Consider the following 18,091-nt stretch of genomic DNA (forward strand, 5'->3'; position numbering starts at 1 on the left):
AGCCAAGGGCACCTGAGTGGCAGAGCGGTCTAAGGCACTGCATCTCAGTGCAAGAGGTGTCACTACAGTCCTTGGTTCAAATCCAGGCTGTATCAGGCCAGCATCCCGGAATCGCCTCTTCACTGTTGACATTGAGACTCATGTTTTGCGGGTACTATTTAATGAAGCTGCTAGTTGAGGACTTGTGAGGAATCTGTTTCTCTAACTTGACATTCTAATGTACTTGTACCTCTTGCTCAGTTGTGCACCGGGGCCTCCCACTCCTCTTTCTATTCTGGTTAAAGACAGTTTGCGCTGTTCTGTGAAGGGAGTAGTACACACCTTTGTTCGAGATCTTCAGTTTTCTTGGCAATTTCTTGCATGGAATAGCCTTAATTTCTCAGAACAAGAATAGACTGACAAGTTTCAGGAGAAAGTTCTTTGTTTTTGGCCATTTTGAACCTGTAATCGAATCCACAAATGCTGATGCTCCAGATACTCAACTAGTCTAGAGAAGCCCCGTTTTATTGCTTCTTTAAATTAGAACAACAGTTTTCAGCTGTGCTAACATAATTGCAAAATGGTTTTTTAATGATCAATTAGCCTTTTAAAATTATAAACTTGGATTAGCTATCACAACGTGCCATTGGAATACAGGAGTGTTGGTTGCTGATAATGGGCCTCTGTACGCCTATGTAGACATTCCATAAAAAAATCAGCTGTTTCCAGCTACAATAGTCATTCACAACATTATCAATGTCTACACTGTATTTCTGATCAATTTGATGTTATTTTAATGGACAAAAAAGCTTTTCTTTCAAAAACAAGGACATTGCTAAGTGACCCCAACCTTTTTAATGGTGCTGTATATTTCTAGGCTATTTATATTGAAAATTGGTATAAACTGTATGCATAATTATATGATAATATTTTAGGCTGACTATAATTCCCTTACATAATTTCTGATACATCACATGCCATGCTTTTATTTCCCTGCATATGTACAAGCTGGAAATGCATCCTCTATGGCTCTAATGCCATTGATTCCAATTAGACTGGTTTTGGATTTCTCCCTGAGATTTTCACCCCATTCGGGAACTTTGAGGGTTGATGATATAACCCCTCTAGTAATTTAATATAATAATTTTATAAAATGTTGCAAACAGCCTCCATTCTCAGTTCATCTTTGCTCAAAGTATTTTATAATTGTTTAATTCAGAAACATTATTGCAAAGATGTTAACAATACTGAATATGGTCCAGATTGCCAAAAAGGTAGTAAGAGGCTTGGCTTCAATGTGACCTCCATTCTAAAGCAACATTCTGTTACCTTTCTTACCCATTCACAATTTCTGCCATGGCACGGCAGGCACTATCCATCAGGCAAGATAGTTCCATCATTATATTGCTTTCAACAAATATTAAAAATAACTGGATAATTAAGGTACCCTACATCAACCAGCATAATAAAATGCCTCCTGGTGGCCCTGTGAATATTACCCAAGGAGGGCACATGACAAAATAATGAAAATAAAATCATTGAGATAAAGATTTAAAACACATTTTGTACCTCATGGGATTGCACTGTTTACTTACTTAGACGATTCCCCTACACATGCACAAGCATACTGCATCGCCATGTCGTTTCGAGCGCTCTTGCTATGGTCGTAAACATGTAATACATTTTAATTAATACAAAACACAGCATCTTCGTTCCAACTGACAGCTAACTGGCGGGAGATGATGGTCGCCCGATACAAAGCAGCGGATTCGTTTTATTTACAGTGGGCGGGCACGTGAGAAAGTTCACTGCAGCTGTTTGACTGGGGCTCGTCAGCGCGTCAGCGACCTTTCTCTTATCGATTGGTTAGTTCTTTTTTAAGGGGCAGGCGTATAAACTAAGCAGTTTGAAGTAGATGGCAGAGACTTTGGGAGAAATCACATGTCTGAGGGATTCAGTTGAGGTCGGCAGTGTGAAGGATTTCTTTGAATAGCTTTTTGTTTTAGTGAGTTAAAAATGCAAAGCTGTGCGAAGTCTTGGGGGATCCTATTCGCCAAATCGGTGAATTCACATGCACCTTGCAGACATATACCTGGTCAAAGCCGATTCTTTGGGAAACTACAGACTAGAATCCAAAACCGCAATGCTTTTGTAACTGTCCGCGGTCTTCGGATGTCTGCAGTCTGTGCTTCTTCCAGACAGATAGACAGAATACTGCCGAGACACGATGATTTTGCAGAGAGACATATTGGTCCAGGCGAACGGGAGAAAAGGGAGATGCTGGATGTTCTTGGACTTCAGGTAAGATTTACAAACATTTGGATAAATAGAGACTTGATAGGACAGATTTACAAACATTTGGATAAATAGAGAATTGATAGGACAGAAAGTAGGCTAATGTGTCGATCTAATGCCTGCAGGCGGTCTTGCATGTTTCTTGTCATAAACAGCTGAACTTTCAACAATGTATATAGTTTTAGTGCGTTTTTTATACATTGTTTTACAGTCAATCGCCCAGTTGATAGAAGATACAGTTCCAGAATCCATCCGTATTCAAAGAAGTATGAAAATGGATGATCCTCTCTGTAAGTTCATCTTCTTTCATCATCTTTAACAGCACGTGTTATTGTTGATGTGTGTGCGTTCTCTATATAGAAGCGGGATTTTACAACACGATGAGGCAATATTGCCTGTTATAAAATTCCGCTTCTGGTATGATTTTGTTTTTCCAGTGCGTTTCATTATTGCTGTTGATTTCCCCGTCAAATGTTATCTTGATTAGTTTTATTTATTTGCATTTATGTTTTGTCTGCCTATTTTGCTCGTCTGAGTTTTCTTTTAACATTGTAAATCAAGCCAAGCAAGCGACTGGCTGAAATGTAGGTTGCACTCCTATTGTGAAGCCCTCTTCACCGTTAAGTCTTCCTTTGAACATATTTGGAGTTGTTTTTGCGGAACTCAACGAGCAGCACCAATCTCCTGTTGGGAAGCCGATGCTAATAGGATGGCAATTGGAGTGTAAAGTTCAGCCTTGAGCTCCTGTCCCAAGTCCAGTTCAATCTGGTTATAGCGTTAACATTACATCACAGACGACTGACATGTGCAAACAAGCTTCATGGAATTCCTAATATGGTTAAGTTGATGTGTTTTGGTATTCTTACTTTAATACATTTTTTTTGTTGCATTTAATAAGAGCCAGGTGGATTTTCAATCGATTAAGAGAACTAGGAGACCTTTTAAATGTCTTACTATCAATAATAGTTGATTGTCTACAAAACACTCACTAGGCATATTTCCCTGGCAAACCCCCTGCATTATTACACCAGAGACTGAAGTCTCATACTGTTATCACTTGAGATTTACAAGTCTATAAAAATACTATTCTGGACAAGTACAGTATATTGTATTACTAATTTACCTTGTTCTGTGTAATGGGTTGCATTTATTAAAATCATTGTTCTTAAGCAACTGACAATATGGCCATAATACACTATTTAATTAAGCAAAGTAATTTGAAAACAGACAAAAGTATTGCTGATGACAATTTTCATCGAAGGCACATCAAAGATTATTCTTATTTTGCCAATATTCTCACCCGGCCACATTGATGAACTCTTAACAGTCACCCATCTCTGCAATAATCAATGTAATACAAACTACTCGTTTTGGAGTGTCAATGTCATGTATTGAAACTCTCAGCTGTCAAAATCCCTAGTATTATTGCTGCATCATTTTGCATCAGTTACATTAGTCATTGTTTTCACTATCCTGATATTCCAGCAGTGCTCAACATGGTGAGAGGAATAAGTAATTGGTAATGAAGGCTTGGCCTAGTGTACTTAAATACTACTTACTGATCAGATGCTATAAAATAACACTTACTGATCAGATTATCTAAAATAACACTTATCTGCTATTTGGGGAGTTTCCAACATTATTGTTATGCAAAATGATTGACTTAATATTCACAATGCTTAATAAGAAGGTCGAGGGGGGTTACTAAGACCACCCTCGGTCACTCCTTTCTGTCTTGTTCCATTATGTAGCTAACCATGCTGAAGGAACAAACTGGAGGCTATACTGCTTTTTGCCTGTTCAGCTTTTTTTGGGGGGGGGGTTGGTTTACAAAGCCAGCAAGGGATTCTCTTCACAACAATAGATGTGCTGGATGGTTCTGAATCAGGCTTTTCTGATGCTTTGAGGAACTTTGGGACCATGGGAAAACTGTCCTCTCTAATGAAATGTGCAGCTCCACAGTAGCCCCCACCCCCACCACACACACACACACACACACACACACACACACACACACACTAAACCACTGGCCTCCACTACAGATAATGCTTTCACTTGTTTTGTTATTTGTTGTCAAATGTTAGATTTCCAAACACCCTTCTCTTGTGCTGCTGAGTCATAAAGCAAGCATTTTTTAAATGGATTTACAGTAAAAAAAATTGCCACCTAAACTCAAACTGAAAATGTTCACCTTTTTCTGATCGTATGGTGGTATACCCCATTAGAAATAACCATAGAAATGCTCATCCTGATGAGAGTACTTTGGGCACTCGATTCAAAGGGGTAGTATTGTCCATTCCTTGCTGAGGGCGTTGATAAGCAGCGACGGCATGCCTGAGGAATTCCAGTGTCTAGGTGTATATTGGTTGATCTCCCCTACAGCACTGGAGAATTAGGCTAGATTACTAACCTTTGGGAAAGGGTCCAAATGTTGCACATAATTGTCCCCTACAATAGATAGAAATATGATGCACAAATGGAAGTGCATTCTACACGCACAGAAATGTTGTATACAGTTCACACAGAACACGACACAGTGACGTGGAGTACACAAAGCTGTTTAGTGTAATTTCCTTCCCACTCCATTTTGACAGTGAATCTGATGCTATATGATGTTACTGCCCATTTGTTTGAGTGGTTTGTTCAGAAAATGTATGGGTATAATTGTTTAATGCACTTTTTCCTCAAATATATGTGATGTCAATTGTGATTTCTATTTCTGCAGGTGAGAATCAAGTCTTGGAGCATCTCCAAAAGATTGCATCAAAGAACAAGGTGTGGAGGTCTTATATCGGAATGGGCTACTACAACTGCTCAGTGCCTCCAGTTATACAGAGAAACCTTCTGGAGAATTCAGGATGGTAACGGTCACTTTGGTACAAACCCACAAAAACAAAAGAGTTGTGATGTGTTCTGCATCTAGCCAAGTTGTCTCCATCAGTAGAGCAAGATACTGTTTGATTGTGCACTCAAGGTGCATATATGTATGGGCTTCTGCTTGTCATTAAATCACTAATTGCTACATTGCAGAAAAATGTGCCCCTAATCAAATACATATTTTGACTTGAGGCTCAAGTTTCCAGTTTAGGTTTGCACTGCATTAAATTACATCCTCACATGTGGGATCTTGGGATCTGTTTTATGTCCGACTTAAAACAAGACAGCACTGACTTTATTTTCATTAACTTCCACCCACTTAACCCTAGTATCTCGATTCCTTGAAAAATAGTTTTGTTTTTTCTGTGTATTGTCATACATTCTTACATTAAAACAAATATTTGAGTCATTTACCTGATTAGTGCATTCATCTTAAGATAGCTAGGTGAGACAACCACATATCACAGTCGTAGCAAGTACATGTAATGTGTAATCATTTCTCTGTGTCTCCTGTTCTCCTCAGGGTGACACAGTACACCCCCTATCAGCCTGAGGTGGCTCAGGGTCGCCTGGAGAGTCTGCTCAACTATCAGACCATGATCTGTGACATCACGGGCATGGCTGTGGCCAACGCCTCTCTGCTGGATGAGGCGACAGCAGCCGCTGAGGCCATGCAGCTCTGTCATAGGTGAGGGGAGAATAAACATAAGAGAAATAGTGGCTGACCATTAAAGGGTAGTTAATTTAGTATCGTATAGGGTCTAGTTATAGTCTATAAATAAGGCCCAGAGTTTCTCCTGGTGAGGTTACTTTTTCTGGCCCTACACATGTTAAAGGTGCACTATGCGGAAATCGCTTCTCCATTTCCTGGTTCCTAAAATGTGCAGAATTTGTGACAAAACAAGCAAGTATAGTGTAGAGAATCATTGTATCATTGTGCTTCTTAGACTTGCTTTAAATTAGAATGACAGATCTATAACTGAATTTCTATGTGGATTTGGTCAGGCTGCCTAAAAAGTGAAATATTGCATCTTTAATTGTTTATGTTCCCTACAGACAGAACAAGAGAAGGACGTTCTACATCGACTCACGATGCCACCCTCAGACGATTGCTGTGGTGCAGACCAGAGCCAAGTACGGACATCCTTCAAAGCTTCACTCAGACCAAGGTTAGAACTGTGTACTAAAAGCAGCATCCTCATTATGGGTGCTCTGATTGTTGACCAACAGCTACATCGGGGTCAAGACTGTGCTGAAGCTGCCTCATGAGATGGACTTCAGTGGGAAGGATGTGAGCGGTGTGCTGTTCCAGTACCCAGACACCGACGGCAGAGTGGAGGATTTCACTGCGCTGGTGGACCGCGCTCACAAGGGAGGGGTAAGAGAGCTGCCACGTCTGACATTGGTAGTAATGGTTTATTAACCTTGGATGCTATCTTAAAGTAAATGTGGGTTGGGGTTTGGTAGTGTTATTTTGGAATTGTTGCTCCTCGTTTGGTAGGAAAGGACCCCTCATTATGTGGTGATTCCAGTTTGGTGCCGAAGTGACTTGTTTGAAGACTCCCCGTCTCTCATCCCTGCAGGCTCTGGCTTGCTGTGCCACTGACCTGCTGGCCCTGTGTGTGCTGCGCCCCCCTGGAGAGTTTGGGGTGGACATCGCCCTGGGCAGCTCCCAGAGGTTCGGAGTACCACTCTGCTACGGTGGTCCCCATGCTGCCTTCTTCTCTGTCAAAGAAAACCTGGTCAGGATGATGCCTGGCAGGATGGTGGGAGTGACCAGGTGAGAGCCCTTAAGATTCACATGGGCCCTGTTCAGAATGGAAGTCAGATCTCTTGAGATTGTTCAATGTTGGGCTTTATAAACATGTTGATTGACTTCATAGAATTCTTGCTCACAGTGGAAAAGACTGAAATATACAGAATGCACATATACATAAAGACTATCTCAATGTACATTGGTTTGAAAGGCCCCATGTTTGTCTGCAGGGATGCAGCTGGTAAGGAGGTGTACCGTCTGGCTCTGCAGACCAGAGAGCAGCACATACGTAGAGACAAGGCCACCAGTAACATCTGTACTGCGCAGGTACTGTACTCCCCCCCCCCCCCCCCCCCAATACCAACACTCTTTGCCCCAGGACAGGATTATTACCTTAGTGTATTCATCTCTTATGAAAGTTTGTTTGTGTAAAAAATCTCAATGCAGTGGTTGTCTTCATTTATGAATTATTAATATTTATTTTTTGAAAATAAAGTTTCTCACCTTCAAATGTATCTGTCTTTCAGGCTCTGCTGGCCAACATGGCAGCCATGTTTGGGGTGTATCATGGACCCCAAGGCTTAAAGCACATTGCTGAGAGGACACACAATGCTGCACTGATACTGGCTGAAGGTATGTCCTCTGACACCCTGACTGCACTGATCCATTTTTACGTCACAACTTTTACGATCAATCAATAGTTAGCTAATTTCAACTATAAGGGTGCATTGAGAAAGACAGTGGTAACATAGCTTATTTTCAGATTTACAAATGTATTCTTTGAGTTTTTAGAAATGCCTCTCTCCCTCCTTTTGTATCAGGTCTGAAGCGGGCCGGACACAGGCTGCACAGTGAGATGTTCTTCGATACGCTGAAGGTTGGCTGCAGTGTGGCAGCCAAGGACATCCTGGAGAGGGCTGTCCAAAGGGAGATCAATCTGCGTGTCTACAGTGAGGGAGTGGTGAGTAGTAACAGATACAGTTTGGGAACAAGTTACATACACATCCACCCAGTGTTCCCATGTCGTCAGAGTTTGTTTTGATATTTTAACCAGCGTGTCGTGATCGCGTTTGGTGATGGGTGACAAAATAAATGTATGCACAATGGCGCGCGCAGCTGGTTTGGGTTCTGTGTTAGAATACATTGTCATTAAAGCACACAGAAGCATAGATACACTCATATTAAGACCCCCTCCATAGAGCTCCACAGTGGCGGTGTCATAACCTAGCAATCAAACAGGGAAATGGTTCCAATTGTTTTTTTTAACATTCATTTTTCGCATAGGGGATTTTAGAAACACTTAAAATAAGGGTGTTTCATTTAGGCTTACCCTGGCGTGATGTTTTGTTAACCATGTAAATCTCTCGGACAAGTTTACTTTTGGTTGAAATGATTTGTTTACCTAGTTAGGTGTGTCTCTGGATGAGACCGTGACGGAGAGAGACTTGGACGATCTGCTCTGGGTCTTTGGATGTGAATCCTCAGCGGTACGTTTGCTTTCAATGGAATAAGATAATGCATATATTCAGCATTGCTTTCTTAAGAGCGTGCAAAGGTCCGTCTTGAAGCCATAGGACAAATATCAAATTTAATTGAAATCTCAATTTACAGGAGCTGATTGCTGAGAAGATGGGTGAAAGAGTGAAAGGCATTATGGGTAGTCCTTTCAAGAGGACCAGCAAGTACCTCGTTCACACAGTCTTCAACAGGTTGGTCTGTTTGTAGCTGCTAAATATTACAATATTTGCCGTAATAAGGATGAGCTTGTTATGCCATAACTGTTGTTGACTTGTGTTCTCAGTGATGATAGTATTATCAGTATAATGACACCAGAGTGGTGAGAGACATTAGGTGACGTTCCGTGATTATTGTCTTTGTTGTCCCAAACTCCAATTGATGCTTGGTAGAATAATTCCTTGCACTGATAGCATAAGGTTGTTACACATACAGTACCAGTAGAAAGTTTGGACACACCTACTCATTCAAGGGTTTTTCTTTATTTTACTATTTCCTACATTGTAGAAAAATAGTGAAGAGCTCAAAACTATGAAATAAAACACATGGGTTCATGTTGTAAACAAAAAAGTGTTAAACAAAAATATATTTTAGATTCTTCAAAGTAGCCACCCTTTGCTTTGCACACTCTTGACATTCTCTCAACCAGCTTCACCTGGAATGCTTTTCCAACAGTTCCCACATGCTGAGCACTTATTGGCTACTTTTCCTTCAGTCTGCGGTCCAACTCATCCCAAACCATCTCAATTGGGTTGAGGTCAGGTGATTGTGGAGGCCAGGTCATCTGATGCAGCACTCACTCTCCTCCTTGGTCAAAACATTGCCCTTATACAACCTGGAGTTGTGTTGGATCATTGTCCTGTTGAAAAACAAATGATAGTCCCACTAAGCGCAAACCAGATGGGATGGCGTATCGCTGCAGAATGCTGTGGGAGCCATGCTGGTTATGTGTGCCTTGAATTCTAAATAAATCAGACCGGGTCACCAGCAAAGCACCATCACACCTCCTCCACACTTCACGGTGGGAACCACACATGTAGAGATCATCCGTTCTCTTACTCTGCGTCTCACAAAGACACAGCGATTGAAACCAAAAATTGCAATTTGGACTCAATTTGGACACATTTCCACCGGTCTAATGTCCATTGCTCATGTTTCTTGGCCCAAGCAAGTCTCTTCTTATTGGTGTCCTTTAGTAGTGGTTTCTTTGCAGCAGTTTGGCCATGAAGGCCTGATTTCACACAGTTTCCTCTGAGCAGTTGATGTTGAAATGTGTCTGTTACTTGAACTCTGAAGCATTTATTTGGGCTGCAATTTCTGAGGCCGGTAACTCTAATGAACTTATCCTCTGCAGCAGAGGTAACTCTGGGTCTTCCTTTCCTGTGGCGGTCCTTATGAGAGCCAGCTTCATCATAGCACTTGATGGTTTTTGCGACTGCACTTGAAGAAACTTTCAAAGTTCTTGATATTTTACAGATTGACTGACTGTCTTAAAGTAAGGATTTACTGTCGTTTCTCTTTGCTTATTTGAGCTGTTCTTGCCATAATATGGACTTAGCCCTATTTGGTAAAATATCGTCTTCTGTATACCATCCTTACCTTGTCACAACACAACTGATTGGCTCAAATGCATTAAGAAGGAAAGAAATTCCACAAATTAACAAGGCACACCTGTTAATTGAAATGCATTCCAGATGACTACCTCATGAAGCTGGTTGAGAGAATGCCAATATAAAATATTTTCATTTAATTTCATCACTTTTTTTTGGTTACTACATGATTCCATATGTGTTATTTCATAGTTTTGAAGTCTTCACTATTATTCTACAATGTCGAAAACAGTAAAAATACAGAAAAACCCTGGATTGAGTAGGTGTCAACTTTTGACTGGTACTGTATAAGGGATAATACAGGGTTTAAGCACTAAGGTTTTAAAGTAAAATAACACATTAGGCCTAAAACGTATCTTTATAATCTTGATTCACCCCTATTCTTCATCCCATGCAGTTACCATTCGGAGACCAACATTGTGCGCTACATGAAACGCTTGGAGAACAAGGACATCTCTCTGGTTCACAGCATGATCCCACTGGTGAGTTATGGGAAAGCAAAGTTTTTTGAACTTTAGCATTTTTTCCATGGTCTGAATACTAAAAACTTACGAACTACTGAAAAGATTTCTCGGCCAACGCCATTTGTAATATCCATTTTGTTTTCCATGTCAGGGTTCCTGCACAATGAAGCTAAACAGTTCTTCAGAGCTCATGGTGAGTTAATATCAGGGTTGGGGTCAATTCGGTTAGAAGGCAGTCAATAACAGGAAGTACTGAGATTGCACCAATAATTAAAGGGCTTTAGCTTGCAATGATTTCCCAATAAACTTAGAATAAATAGCTTTTACTTTTAAGTTTCCATTTTTAAATTCAAATCAGTTCCTGAATTGACTCTTCGATTTGAATTGACCCCAACCCTGATTTAATTAATATTTTATTTCTCCTCCTTATGGTGGTGGTGTTGTGAAAAACACTAGCTTACCTTATGACAAAACATTGTACAAGTCATAAGGACATCGCTAACTGTCATTTACCATATTTCTCCCTTTGTTCTCTCTTTCCCACTGTTTTTAGCCCATCACCTGGAAGGAGTTTGCCAACCTTCACCCCTTCTGTCCCCTGGACCAGGCTGAGGGTTATCAGCAGCTCTTCAGGCAGCTGGAGAAGGATCTCTGTGAGGTGACTGGCTATGACAAGATCTCCTTCCAACCCAACAGGTAAGCCCCTCACTGACAGCAATATTCAGTCTGGGGTATTCATGACCAACTGGGATTTCAGTTTCCCAGACTCCTTATCCAAGCGTGATTTCCCTGTCGCCCTCTGTTACACATACCACGTTGTCCAATTGATTAATTTTATTTGGCCATATAACTCAGTTTGTGGCTGATAATTATGGGTCCAAGTCCCCCACTTATCAGTATAAATTGGGCTGATGAAAAGCACATTGTGCTACATTGGCTTGGAAAGATAGCGGCCTGGTTGTTCAACTCTTATTCCATGCTTTTCCTTTATAGTTACTATGACGCTCATATAGACTAACCTTTGAACTCGGCACGTTTTGATTATGCTGAGACTTCACTGGGCGCATGTGTCTGAGCATGTCTGGTACATTAAGACTGTATAACCTCGTCTTTCAGTGGTGCTCAGGGAGAATACGCTGGCCTCGCGGCCATCAAAGCCTACCTGAACTCTAAAGGAGAGGCCCATAGAACAGTAAGTATGGTTCTGATGAAACTGAACACATCTTTTCTAGCACACATGCTAGGCCCTGTAGAATCAAAATAACCCACCCTTGGTTAATTGTTATAATATTAGATCAAAGTACATGTTGGTTTGCGTACTACAAGTGACTTTAATTCATTTTCAGTCTGAATGTTTGCTGCCGTCACCCATTTCCCTGTAAACAACCTGTATGTAATACATGATACTTAGACCCACCTACAATCTTTTATCACATGTAAAGCCATAAAGGGACTCCTTTTAAGTACAATCACTTGTTTGTCAACAGACATTGTATTGGAAAAGCTCTATCTGAAGAAGAGGGTTGTTTTGGATACTTCTACAGGAACTTTGAAAGGCCCCAAGTGTCACAATGTGCTGGGTTGAAGTGACTTGAGTACATCTGGTGATGGGAATATGATAGAACAGTGACCGAAGATAAGAATGCTCGTTCAATTAGCTTTCCAGTTTTCTAATTTGGCCTTTATTTTCTAACTATTATAAGCACTTCTTTGATAGTGGCGTGAGCTCTTGAAACAGTCAAGGTCCACAGTTAAGCAAATAAGGGACAGAAAATACCACACTGTCTGGAAGTTACTTGATTCCAAGATCCCATATTTGGTGTTTTTTGTGAACTGCAAGTCATGGGCAAAATAGATTGAGCTCAGTTTGTTTTTCCTGTTAGGGGGGAAATGTAAACGTTACCCAACAAACACACAGGTCTTGGTGACCTTGTGTGACAATTTTGCAAAATGTCAAAATAAGTCTCCTTTATAAAAGGGTTAAAATAATTTGAAGACCTATTTTAAATGTTTGATGTCAATTGTAGATTTGTGCTTTGAAATCTTAAGACGGTGTGATTGCATATCTAATGGTTGATTTGTTGAGTCTTAATTCTCTCTTTTACTTTGATGGTCTGAGTGCAACTGTTTCTGATATTTTCCTTTCGCTCAGGTTTGTCTGATTCCCAAGTCAGCCCATGGTACCAACCCGGCCAGTGCCCAGATGGCTGGCATGAAGGTGCAGGTGGTGGAGGTGGACAAGGATGGCAACATTGACATGGCAAATCTCAAGGCACTGGTAAGAGCTGGTTGGAGTGATTCTGCTAATCTGATTCTATTAGAGTAGCCTTTCAATCTAACCAGCCGCACTAAAAAAATCATTGCGGAACATGATGGCCCGACAGTCAGGTCACTCACTATGTACTGCTAGTGTAATTGGCAGTCAATTACCCCCCCCCCCCCCCCCCTAAAAGTGGACTGTCATGTTGCAGAGTCACAGACTAACACATTATTCCCCTCTCAGGTGGACAAACACAAGGCTAACCTGGCAGCCATGATGATCACGTACCCCTCTACTTTTGGTGTGTTTGAGGAGAGCATTGATGATGTCTGCAATCTCATCCACCAGAACGGAGGACAGGTCTACCTGGATGGTGCTAATATGAATGCACAGGTGAGAGAAGAGTATAAGCTGTGTACTAAAACTGTTGAAAGATCTTTTTTGGTAAAAAAAATAAAAATTAAAATGGGGTTACTTATCCAGATGTTAATTGAATCATGGACCCATTATTTTAATATTGAGTCATATTACAGAAGTGTATATGAAAGTATGTATATATTTTTTACAAGCGTCTCAGGGATTGCACTATTCTACAGCGTATGGTTGAATATTTTCAGTATTTTACAAATGTTCTGTCCTGAGAATAAATCACTTTTCTCTTCGGGTAAGCCAGTATTTCCCGCCAAAACAGGAAGTGCCATTCTAAAGCATAAATACACTACCTGGCCAAAAGTATGTGGACATCCCTTCAAATTAGTGGATTTGGCTATTTCAGCCACATCTGTTGCTGACCGGTGTATATAATTGAGCACACAGCCATGTAATCTCCATAAACAAACATTGGCAGTAGAATGGCCCATACTGAAGAGCTCAGTGACTTTCAACGTGGCACCGTCATAGAATGCCTCCTTTCCAACAAGTCAGTTTGTCAAATGTCTGCCCTGCTAGAGCTGCCCCGGTCAACTGTAAGTGCTGTTATTGAAGTGGAAATGTCTATGAGCAACACCGGCTCAGCCGCAAAGTGGTATGCCCCACAAGCTCACAGAACGGGACCACAGAGTACACGTAGTGTAAAAAAAAAAGTCTGTCCCTGGTTACAACATTCGGTACTTAGTTACTAACGGCCTCTGGAAGCAATGTGAGCAGAAGAACTGCTCGTCGGGTGCTTCATGGAATGGGTTTCCATGGCCGAGCAGCCACAAGCCTAAGATCCCCTTGCGCAATGCCAAGAGTCTGCTGAAGTGGTTAGTTCCAGTGACGGGAAATCTTAACGCTACATTATACAATGACATTCTAGTGAATTCTGTGCTTCCAACATTGTGGCAACAGTTTGGGGTAGGAAGTTTCAGCATGACAGTGCAAAAAAATGAGGTCCATACAGAAATGGTTTGTCAATCGGTGTGGAAGAACTTGACTGACCTGCACAGAGCCTTGACCTCAACCCCTTCGAACATCTTTGGGATGAATTGGAGTACCGACTGCGAGCTAACCTTAATCGCCCAACATCAGTGCCCAACCTCGAATGCTCTTGTGGCTGAATGGAAGCAAGTCCCTGCATGTCCCAACATCTTGTGGAAAGCCTTCCCAGAAGAGTGGAGGATGTTGTAGCAGCAATGGTGGGACCAACTCCATATTAATGCCCATGATTTTGGAATGAGATGTTCCCTGAGCAGGTGTCCACATACTTTTGGTCATGTAGTATATTTGAGCTATTCAATTGGAAAAATTTTGAACTCAGGTCTAATGCATTTTACCCCCCAGAGTACAGTAGCGCCCTCTTCTGCAAATGAGTGTAACTTTGGAGAATTGCCTTTCTACCACATTGTCATCACCGCTCTCTCCTACCTGGTTTGCTCTCTACTCTACAGGTGGGCCTGTGTCGTCCTGGTGACTATGGATCTGACGTCTCTCACTTGAACCTCCACAAGACCTTCTGTATCCCCCACGGAGGCGGAGGACCAGGGATGGGACCTATTGGAGTGTAAGTGAATGCACATTGATGGGCTAAGCACAAACTCAACCTGCCCAAAGCAGATCTATGTCTGGCCAAGTTTTTTTCCTTGTCAGGAAACACTACTCTCACTAAGTATTAGTGCAAAAAAAAACAATTTAAAAAGTGGATAAGTAATTACTTTTGACTTGAAATCGAGTTGTGTATGTTAAACAGGAAGGAGCACCTCGCCCCGTTCCTGCCTAGCCACCCAGTGGTCTTAATGTCAGCAGGCAACATGTCCAGCTCCCTGGGCACCATCAGTGCTGCCCCCTGGGGCTCCAGTGCCATCCTGCCCATCTCCTGGGCTTACATCAAGGTCAGTACTACATCTATCCTAAGAGCAGGTTGACGTTTGTCATGAATATTGGCTTGGAGGAAGAACTGAGTGATATCTGCTAGATTGGTGCAAAGTCAAAGTCAATATTGGCTATATTGTGAAAATGTAATGGAAACCAAAATGTGGTTTTTGGTCTTTAATTTAAGGTTAGGCATCAGGATTAGCAGTGTGGTTAATGTTAGGTTCAAAATCAGATTCTATGACTTTGTGGCTATGCCAGCTTGTGACCACTGCAGAGCTGCCTCCAGTATACAAGTCATGACATTACATGCCAACATGCATCTTATGGTTCAGTGCCATGGAATTTCAATAAGGATAGATTTGTTAGAATAGTGTTATTCAGGATACTCAATTTGTCTTTCTAGGCAAATGCAGAGAGAACATGCAACTAAAGCAGTGACAACAGTTGAGTACATGTCGATATAGACCATGACCTTGTATCCTACTGTGTAGATGATGGGAGCCAAGGGGCTGGTTCACGCCACAGAGGTGGCTATCCTGAATGCCAACTATATGGCCAAGAGACTGGAGAGCCACTACAAAATCCTCTTCAAAGGCAGGAAAGGTGAGTGGTAGTTCATATTCACACCATATGGCAGCGTTTTCCAAACTAGGGGTCATGACCTTGTCGGATTTCTTGATTTGAAAATGGGGGTCGCGAGAAACGAATGTGCCATTTAGTTCATAGAACCACGGGTACATGAGTAATCTTTTGATATCCGCTAAAAGCGGTCGGGACAAACAGAGCGGTCTGTTTTACTTCCTACAAATGTGGCTCACATTTTTGAACAGTTGGAGCTATAAGCTATTATGACCCCATTCCTGAAAGCTAAGACTCGCAGGAACACATACTTGTCTTTTTCCCTCTACGATATGCACAAGCTGCACAGGACTTAAAACGGAGTGGACGGGACCAGTCACCAAATCTGACTGGAGGGAAAAATAACACCATCACTGAAAGCAATGATCTTTTCTACACAAGATCATACAATTATTGCCAGATGATCTTCTTAGATTTTGTTCCTAAACTTTAATACCTTTGCATCTGTCACTTGGAACCATATTCCATTTGTAATGGATGTTCACACTCCCAAATAAAAGTAAACATTTAGCTTTTGATTACATCACTTTATAAAGTCCTTCAGTAATTAGCCAACACTAGCAAAATGTTGCTTTAACACCGATTTGTTTTGGTCCACAGGCTTTTGTGCTCATGAATTTATTTTGGATGTGAGGCCATTCAAGAAATCTGCAAACATTGAAGCGGTGGATGTGGCGAAAAGGCTGCAGGATTACGGTGAGCTGGAACACACTGCATTAACGGATAGTTGGGCACTGCTGAAAAGTCAACATGGTCCACTTGTCTCTTACTCTGAGTAAAAAAAAAAATAGGAATAGTTTTATTGAATTTACCCGTGAGCCTTCTCATCCCCCTGTGTCTGACCTTGGTCAGGTTTCCATGCCCCCACCATGTCGTGGCCCGTGGCAGGAACCCTGATGATCGAGCCCACTGAGTCGGAGGACAAGGCAGAGATGGACCGCTTCTGTGACTCGCTGATGGGAATCAGACAGGAAATAGCAGATATCGAGGAAGGCAGGATGGATGCCCGCATTAACCCATTGAAGGTACGTCACTGGCCTGACTCAGACAACTAACAAATTGCATGTCAAGCCATGTAATCAGCTACATACAGTGGTCATTAAACTCATAGCAATTTTACTAAGTCAAATCGGTGTTAGTTTCAACTTAACAGTTTTGTGTTGTTGACATCCTCTGAGGAAATGGCAAGCATTTTTGAAACTGTCTGTTTTGAGACGGGGTTTCTGAAGTGTAATTATTTTTTATGTATGGTTTGGGCACATACGAGAATAGGACGAGTCAACATTATTTGGGGTTGGTTTAGAGTATGAACTTAAAAAGCAAGATTTTCACTACTGTTTAAGAAATACCACTGATATGGACAACCTTTTATTATAGTGTTATTAAGCATAAATCTGTGCTTTTAGTGGTGGCACCTAAAATGTAGCATGAGTTTCTTTACGTCACCAGACCAGCTAAAATAGGTGTTGACTGGGGTCTGTGTCCACAGATGGCACCTCACTCCCTGGCAAGCATCACCTCCTCTACCTGGGACAGGCCCTACTCCAGGGAGTATGCTGCTTTCCCCCTGGTGAGTCTTCCCTCTGGAAAACATCACACACTACCAACTCCACTAAAAATTGTTGTTTTCATGATTCAGGTGAATGTCAACATGTTTACATCAGCGTTATCAAAATCTTTACACCTTACTCTTTCTAATACCAAACTGTTAACAAGGTAAACTCACTTTCCCCATTTCCAGCCATTTGTGAGGCCCGAGACCAAATTCTGGCCATCCATATCCAGGATTGACGATATATACGGTGACCAGCACCTGGTCTGCACCTGCCCCCCCATGGACGTGTATGAGTCACCATACGAGGAGAAGAGAGCTTCCTCGTGACAAACGTCTCCGTTATACCAGTCATCACACTTCCAAATTCTGAAAATCCATTGAGTTGTATCGTCCACTGTAGTTTCTGTATTTCAATGTGCCTCGACTCTTTTCTGTTGTACAAATAGTTGCCTTGACTCTCCCCCTTCATGACGTTTTTATGCTCTAAAGTAGCGGGCCGGACTGACACGTAGATCAAGTTGTAGGGTTTTGTTAATATTTGCTGTGTTCTGTGCATGAAAATGTTTAAAATGTGTATTGACACTTTTGCCTAATCACTTATACTAGTCTTGATAGGAATTATGGATAGTTTTAATGATTTAAGGAAAATAGTTGTATTGAACATTGTCAATCTTTTCTTGTTCAGTTTGAAGTACACTTCAGTCATTTCTTTTCCACATAAGGAAATACTGCCACCTAGATGTGAATGTTAAACAATGTTCTCACATGATTTGTTCTGAGACACTAATACATTTGGACATTAAAATATTTCCAAAACAGAGACTAAGGTGACATTGAAGAAAATACATT

General features: G+C 41.4%; 1 protein-coding gene across 1 annotated transcript; it reads left to right on the plus strand.

Annotated features, from left to right (window-relative positions):
- Nucleotides 1-1,892: 1,892 nt before the first annotated feature.
- Nucleotides 1,893-18,068, plus strand: LOC109877406 (glycine dehydrogenase (decarboxylating), mitochondrial). The gene is made up of 25 exons (XM_020469677.2): nucleotides 1,893-2,280; nucleotides 2,486-2,564; nucleotides 5,000-5,135; nucleotides 5,675-5,839; nucleotides 6,208-6,285; nucleotides 6,382-6,529; nucleotides 6,735-6,931; nucleotides 7,138-7,234; nucleotides 7,435-7,540; nucleotides 7,729-7,868; nucleotides 8,314-8,394; nucleotides 8,519-8,616; nucleotides 10,430-10,514; nucleotides 10,648-10,689; nucleotides 11,050-11,192; nucleotides 11,613-11,688; nucleotides 12,649-12,774; nucleotides 13,000-13,149; nucleotides 14,625-14,737; nucleotides 14,924-15,065; nucleotides 15,540-15,651; nucleotides 16,288-16,383; nucleotides 16,540-16,712; nucleotides 17,177-17,257; nucleotides 17,429-18,068. Exons 1-25 carry the CDS (start codon nucleotides 1,996-1,998, stop codon nucleotides 17,567-17,569), a joined length of 3,090 nt encoding a protein of 1,029 aa, XP_020325266.1. The 5' UTR covers nucleotides 1,893-1,995; the 3' UTR covers nucleotides 17,570-18,068.
- Nucleotides 18,069-18,091: the final 23 nt, after the last annotated feature.

This window comes from Oncorhynchus kisutch, linkage group LG3, assembly GCF_002021735.2.
Source record: "Oncorhynchus kisutch isolate 150728-3 linkage group LG3, Okis_V2, whole genome shotgun sequence".
Lineage (NCBI taxonomy): Eukaryota > Metazoa > Chordata > Actinopteri > Salmoniformes > Salmonidae > Oncorhynchus > Oncorhynchus kisutch.